The sequence below is a fragment of the Meleagris gallopavo genome, chromosome 7 (genome assembly GCF_000146605.3).
Source record: "Meleagris gallopavo isolate NT-WF06-2002-E0010 breed Aviagen turkey brand Nicholas breeding stock chromosome 7, Turkey_5.1, whole genome shotgun sequence".
Classification (NCBI taxonomy): Eukaryota; Metazoa; Chordata; class Aves; order Galliformes; family Phasianidae; genus Meleagris; species Meleagris gallopavo.
In genome coordinates this window covers 31,904,396-31,911,561 of record NC_015017.2, presented here as the reverse complement: position 1 = coordinate 31,911,561, position 7,166 = coordinate 31,904,396, and the positions used below count along the sequence as shown (strand labels likewise).

Below are 7,166 nucleotides of genomic sequence, written 5' to 3'. Positions count from 1 at the left end.
ACTTTTACTATAGTCAACTTAAATTGTTTAAATCTCTTTTAAGTGTAAACACTTGAACACGGACAGTTTTTTAAAAATATGATGCACTTAAACATTTTGGAGCATTTCTATTTGTAGTTCATAACCTTGTTCAAAAAGTTCTTGCTAAATATGCTTTCTTCTATTATAGGTACTATTGACAGAATTATCAAGCACCACAAGTGACGAGCAATAGTACTGGGTAAGGGAGGAAAAAAAAAACCAGCACACATATTGAGAGGGGGATACATTTTGTGTTACTGAAAAATATGTTTGTATTTTACATTAAAACCTGACATCTGCTCAGTGAATATAAATCGAGATTAATACACCCCCCTCTCCTTTTACTCATTCAGTTTTCTTTATGCTGATTCAGGTTAAGATTTTTTATTTCCATGAACAGCTACACAGAATGCTGTTAAAACTGGCATTTTACTTGCTCCAGCTCAGCACTGAACATGGAAATAAGCTGAACAAACATCTTGCCCTTTTTACTTAAACTGTTGTCTGCCCGACTGCCGAATGCACACAGAAAACAATCTAAAATTGTATAACCCATAATAGAGTATATTAAATTACAACATTGGTCAGTAATGGAAACTTATTCCCAGATATGAATTATTTACAGTCCATTTAAGTAATCCATATTCAGGTGTGGCAATGAAAAAAAAAAAAAGTGCAATATAAATCTTTAATGTTGACCGGTTGAGAGAGCAGAGCTGAGGATTACAGACATTTTAAAGGAAGAAAAAAAAGAAAAAAAACCCTAAACGAATTGATATAGCCTGTTCAGTGGCTTACAGCACCGGCGTGCTAATAAATTGACGGATGGCATGTCAGGGGTAGGAGCTGAAATCCCAGCATTTCTAACCAGGTTGGGATCTAATAGCAGTGCACCAAAATAAAGAGTTTCTGGACCTTGATGTCACAGGACATAGTCTGTGCCTCGGTTACAATATCCTGTAGGTGCTTGGCATATGCTATTCCTGCATAAAAAACAACGCTTCTTGCTTTAACCCCATAACTGCATTAGACATTTTTCAAAGCCACTCACGACACATATTCATTGTACTGCAAGCTGTCATTTCACTTTCTTGTACTTTATATTTACCCTATTTTATCGTGCAGCCATCACAGCGTAAGACAGACCTACTGAACCCACACACAGCCCACTGTCCCGGTTTCCCTGTGAGAGACACTGTGTGCTCCTCCCCAAGGCAGGAATTAAACCCACAGATTCTGGGACATGTTGCCAGGTACGGTCTCATCACTGCTATTGTTGTTGCCTAAAAATCAGTCAGCTTGGGCGCTCCTTCAGAACGATGTAGCAAGAGATCATGGTGGGGGAAAGCTCTCACAACTGCAATTTCTTTTGTTTCCTGGAGCAGTACCTATATTAATTCATCTTACAAAGATCATTGCTCAAGAACTAAATTTTGCATACATTAGAGAGCAGAATTAGCATCGCGCTGTGTACAACGTTCCAGGCTAACTTCTCTCTAAGCAACCATTAAAGGTCATGTTTTGACGACTGAATGGCATGTCGGCACCTTGGCTCCCCAGAGAGGCATTCCCCAGGTACATGCAAAAGGTTATTAAATTACCTTCCAAGCAACACTATCTCCTCGGATGAAAATAATTACAGGCTTTTAGAGGCATCAGAATGCTTTCTATTTTTTTTAAATAAGATGAAGATGCAGTACCTAATGACCATTTTTGTGTGTGAGTCATAGAGCCTGTCAGTGGTGACAGGACAAATGAGCATAATGGCATAGCTTAAAGGGGAAAGGTTCATTTTAAATAGTGACAAATAATATTTAAATGGCATTGTTGGAGACCCATCATGCTTGTAAAATGTAGTTTGTATCTCTTCTTCATCCTTTAATTTCATCACTGTCAAATGGTATTAGCTGTTAACATGCAACATCAGGTGCAGATATAATTTTTAACTATTAAATGTGCCCATAACTAAACAATGCGTCTTGATTGTTCATATATTTTCTGATAGAATAAATAACATACTTTATAATTCACTATTCGCTCTGCCAAAATGTTTTGTTGTACAGTGGGGATCTGTCCTAGGGGAAGATGGGGGGAGCAAGACCAGTTTAAAATACCTCAAACAAATTTCTTCTTGCCAAACATGCTGAAATGGAAATGACTTTCTTTTTAGACTAATGTAATTCACAGGTTTGAAGAGCCACAGGCAAGATCGTGAGATTATAGAAAATTGGTCAAAACAGACCTAGGCAAACCAATACAGGCATGTATATACTGTATGCGCTACGATAAAAGCAGCTGACAAACTTGGTTGCCCTTTACAATTTGGCCCTAATAGAAATGTCTAAACCCTCCCGGCGCTCCTGCAGCGGCTTAGGGCACAAACAGAAAATGTTTATTTTAAAATATTGAAAAGCAATCATTAAACAATGTGCTGCAGACGTGAATTCTCCTGCACAACTGCGAAGGCATGACTCAAAAAAGTTATTCAAAAGTCAATCCCGCGCTTACTAGAAGGATTCAAGAGGATAAATGGTCACAACATGCAGGTAATAAAATGACAGTGGGAAGCTCTTGGCTGGGAAATCACAACTTCTGGACCTCAAACTTTCAGAAAAAAGCTTCTAATTTTTTAAGTATTTTTTCACAGCTTCATCATGTTTATTGCTATATTATTTTCAGATCACTTACGCCAAAAACGTAGACAGTTTAGGTACCTTTGAGTTGTTAAAAGTTATAGCCAATTTTCTGAAAAATTATACCAGCTAAAAACACAACATTAAATATTTACCCTGTTGGATGTTAAAAAACGCTTACAATGAAAAATGTTCACATATTGACTATTCAAAATGGCCTTCACTTTGAAATTGTGAAATGGAAGGGATTGCAGATGTACAAGAATAAATATAAAAACAAATGAGTTGACTTGAAGTGTTGCCGGCTTTCATAAACATGCTACTGCAATAACATGTGACATTAATATTTAATTACAAAAGCACTGCTGCAAAATCTTTGAAATTAATGTTTTGCAAAATTAACATTCAGTGCACAGAAGCAAAGTCGTTCCAGGCGCGACTGTGATTAACAATGCCATTCACTTTACATATTATATTAATATATTATTCAAGCTAAGAATTAACACCTCCTAATTTAAATAAGGTGCTACATATCATGATGAGCTAAAATGCTTTTTCTTAAAATGGCCCATCTGATTTTAAGCAATCTGTGTTTATCATTTAATATTTTGTTATTGAATACTGTTCCCTGTAAAAAAACTCCTCGTACTTTAATTCCAAGATGAAGAGATCTCATTAAACTAGTGCCATAAGATTCAAGAATTACTGAGCCCCAAGAGCTGTGTTTGTTTTCCTTGCTGGTCTACCTGGTACTGCTCCTTTATTCTCTGGCATCAAGTTTTTCCTTCCTCACCTGTACAGCCTCCTTAGTTTCCCAACATTTACAAAAAAGCTACATGTTTTCTTTTCTAAACCGTTGGCTGGATCTTCAACTGTTAGGAAGGATTATAAATTCTTTTACAGCTACGTTGATTTACATCAGCTGATGATATAGCTCATATTGCCAACATTATCACGTTGCTAGTACATTTTGGGGATGGCGATTCCTGGCTGCTCTGCATTCTGTGCTGTTTCTGCCGTGTTGTAGGAGGGTAAAGACAAGCTAAGGGCTCTGGGGAGGTGGTGAGTCTAACACTCTGCCTATCTCGCACACAGCTTCTCGCCCTCCAGCTCTACCTCTCAGCTACGGGCATTCAGGCTGGTATCGAATTCTCTGTGTTTTGAACTACAGAGAAGTACAACTGGTGGGACGTGGCTCAGCAATCAGGCCTGGAGGACATTAAATGGGTTGACATATTCTCCAGCAGGTCAGACAAACTGGTTATTTTTGTTCTAGGAAAATACTGATGAAACAGATGGGTACATCACTTCATTTTAACTACACAGAACTTCATTTGCCATCTTTAATCTACTGTAATTGTTTGGGATTCTTATTTCTAAAGCAGAGAAGAAACATATTTCAATGCCTTTATTTGCATGTGTCCAGCAGACTTCTAGTAAGCAAAAATTTTTGATTTGTCTTACATCAACAGTTAGAATTCATTGTCTATAATTTCAATTCTGTTAATTATAAAGATTAGTTGCAATGCACATGGATCTTTTGTAGTCACACATAGGTTTGTAAGAGCCCACAAATTAAGATCTACTTGTAGAAAATTACATCTGTACACCTTAAGCATCTGTGTTTAGCTACTAAACCTTCATCTGGCTAGATAAAATCCCATGATCTTTCATAGCTCTTTTTCAAGAGTATCTTAAAAAAAAAAAAAAGAAAAGAAAAAAAAAACAATTAAGTTGATTTGATCTCTTATTTCTACGTTCTCTTGTGAATTATTCTAATTCTGGTCAAAACAGAATTATTGGGAGCTGGAAATACTGTCTGCAAAGATTCAAGTATAAAAGATGGAGATTTCAGATCACAGTGAACAAAGGAAATGTTTGCAGAGAAGACAAAGCAATACAGGACAGTTGCAGGCTAAGAACTCCTTCCATCATTTGCTTGCCAATATCTTCAATACTTTGGTCTGTATCTTTGCAGTGAGCTAAGCAGGGGCAAAGAGCAGAGGGACACGACTGTATGACACCACATACGCCTTCTGCTTGGTGACCTGCACAGACAGCCTTCTCTAGATGGGAGTGACAGAAAAGTTTGTCCACGGACATTGCTTGTGGATCCCGGTGCTAAAATGACCCCTCCACAAACAAGTCAATGATTTTGGGGTACACAAAGCAACATCACAGTGAAGGCAAACCGATTCTTTGTAGAAAAGAGGCATTTGTGCCGTAATGCTAAAGCCATCTTAGGACATATCAACACAAAGACAATGTCCTGCTCTTTCAGTTGCTTTCAAACTGGATTTGGGCCTGTTTTATGACAATGACGTTACAGCTATCTCCTGCATCATTTTCTTTATAGAAAATTAGATGTGACATAATAACAAGATATTGTCTTAATTATGGTTTAATCAAAAATAGAAACTTTAGGCTTTTCCTTCTTCCTTGTTACTGTATCTATTATCTAAAATTGAGAAGATACTGAGAACGTTTAAATATGGAAACACCACACTTGGTGTACCTTACTGAAGATCACTTTCTTGCTAACTGCCCCATGATGAGACAAAACCAGCTGTGCACTAGAACAACTTGAGTTGTTGAGCACTACACACCATTAGCTGATGGACCTACATTTTAATACTTCAACTAAAAAAAATCTCCTCTGATCACAGCAGACAGTAATGTTTCATCTAGCGGTTTCAAATATTTTTCTGAAGTCACTGTATTTAAAGGTTTGTTTTAATTTAGGACTACAAAACCAAAACAAAATGTAGATGATAAAAGATATAGAAAAAAAGATTTCAACTCAGAAGCAGGTAGTGAAGTATTTATTAGTGTCTGCTTGTCTAAAATCTTCCCCCCCCTCCACTTCCAAAAAAAAAAATTACTAAAAGAAAGCACTCTAGAAGTCAACTAGAATCAGAGAGCCTTTTAGAACTGCAGATGAAACTGTACATATGGCATCCAAGTGTATGGTAGAATTTCCTTCTATTTGAATAAAACATGGCATTTCAAAATAAATTAAGAGAAAACAAAGGAGATGAAAGTGGGAATACCTTGTGACCTTCTTGAAAAATGTTATTTCTTCTGTGCAGTAAACATATTCAGTGCAAAGCTTGACATCAAAATACAGATATATAATATTCAGTTAACTAATTACAAATTGCACGTGTATATATTCACACAAGTACACACAGCCCTTGAAAAATTTACATTTTAGTGTGAAAAGCTGGGAAAAAGCCATGGGTGCATTAGAATGACCTCTCCATAGCAAGTGCTCCTGGCCTTGGGAAGCACTGAAATAACAGAATGGCTGAGATGTAAAGGCACTCAAGTATCAAAAGTGTTGCTCAAAATTTGTGCCCACTGAACTCATGAGCCTGTCTTTCCCAAAGCCCTGCAAAGCAGAGAGGAGCCATGATTTCTAGTAGGCACAATGCTATGAAAAGGTCTTGCTTCTTTCAAGCCCTGAACAAGACCATCACTTGCATTTTGGTTGAAGTTCTTCCCATACCCATGCCACAGTCAGGGGAGCACTTTGCACACTCAGGGAAAAGTATTCTTTATGTAATTGTTCACAAGTTTTTACTTTCCTCTCAAATTACTTTTTTAAAAATTATCTCTAGTTTAGCTACACTAAGCTCAATATCACTGCACCAGCCATGATGAAGAACAGTATTTTGGCAACAGCACACAAATAACTCTGCCTACTTCTTTCCTAGAAAGTAGTAACTAAAAAAAATAAAAACAAAAGACAAAAGAAAAAAAAAACTCACAAGGTGATAACATTCACTCTTTTTGTATGAATTCTCCCTCACAGTATGTCCAACACTGAACTAAAGAGGCCGACGCCTCTTGTCTCCACTGATTGTAAAGGAGCATCTACTGCATGGAGACTAAGCACATTTCATCACAAAATTAACTTTATCCCTGTTTACCATGATCAAATTCTTACCTACTGAGGTAATGATCTCACCTGCATTTCTATGTATAATATGAAATCATTTACAAATCATGACCTGCAATTTGTTGCTTGGTATATGGAGGGAGGAAATACAAGCTGGGCTCATTCAGGTAGGAGTCAGCATTGTTCTTTCTGTCTTCAGCTTACCACTGTCCTCTCAAAATGCTGCTTTCCACAGCAAATCACTGTTGCTACACAGTAATACAGTGGAACTTTGTCTAAATAAATTCTGACTAATATACAGAGAAACCGTTGTGGTCCAATGATAAGCCCAAGTTGTTACTAGTGAGGGAAAGCCTACCTAATTAATAATGATGACCCTGGTTGATAGATTTCCTTGACAAACTACCTTGAGTGGCTTCATTCTGTTGTTTCTTTTTTTTTTTTAATCAGTGTAAAATCACATAATTTGGGCCAAGGCTTTTTAATTTATAAGCCTATCGTAGACTTCTAAAATTACTGAATGCCAACACAAACATAGAATGAATGTTTCTTGGGAACGTCACGCACTATCCACTGATTTCTGTATATTACAAAGAAAGAACTGAGACCAA

At 37.0% G+C, this 7,166-nt stretch overlaps 1 protein-coding gene across 1 annotated transcript in view; it reads right to left on the bottom strand.

The window, feature by feature from the left end:
• The window catches only part of ARHGAP15 (Rho GTPase activating protein 15), a 98,539-nt gene that overhangs the window by 62,652 nt on the left and 28,721 nt on the right, over positions 1-7,166 (bottom strand). The window contains exon 2 of the mRNA XM_031554316.1: positions 455-533. Coding sequence (XP_031410176.1) covers positions 455-533 — 79 coding nt within the window. The remainder of the gene's footprint in view (positions 1-454; positions 534-7,166) is intronic.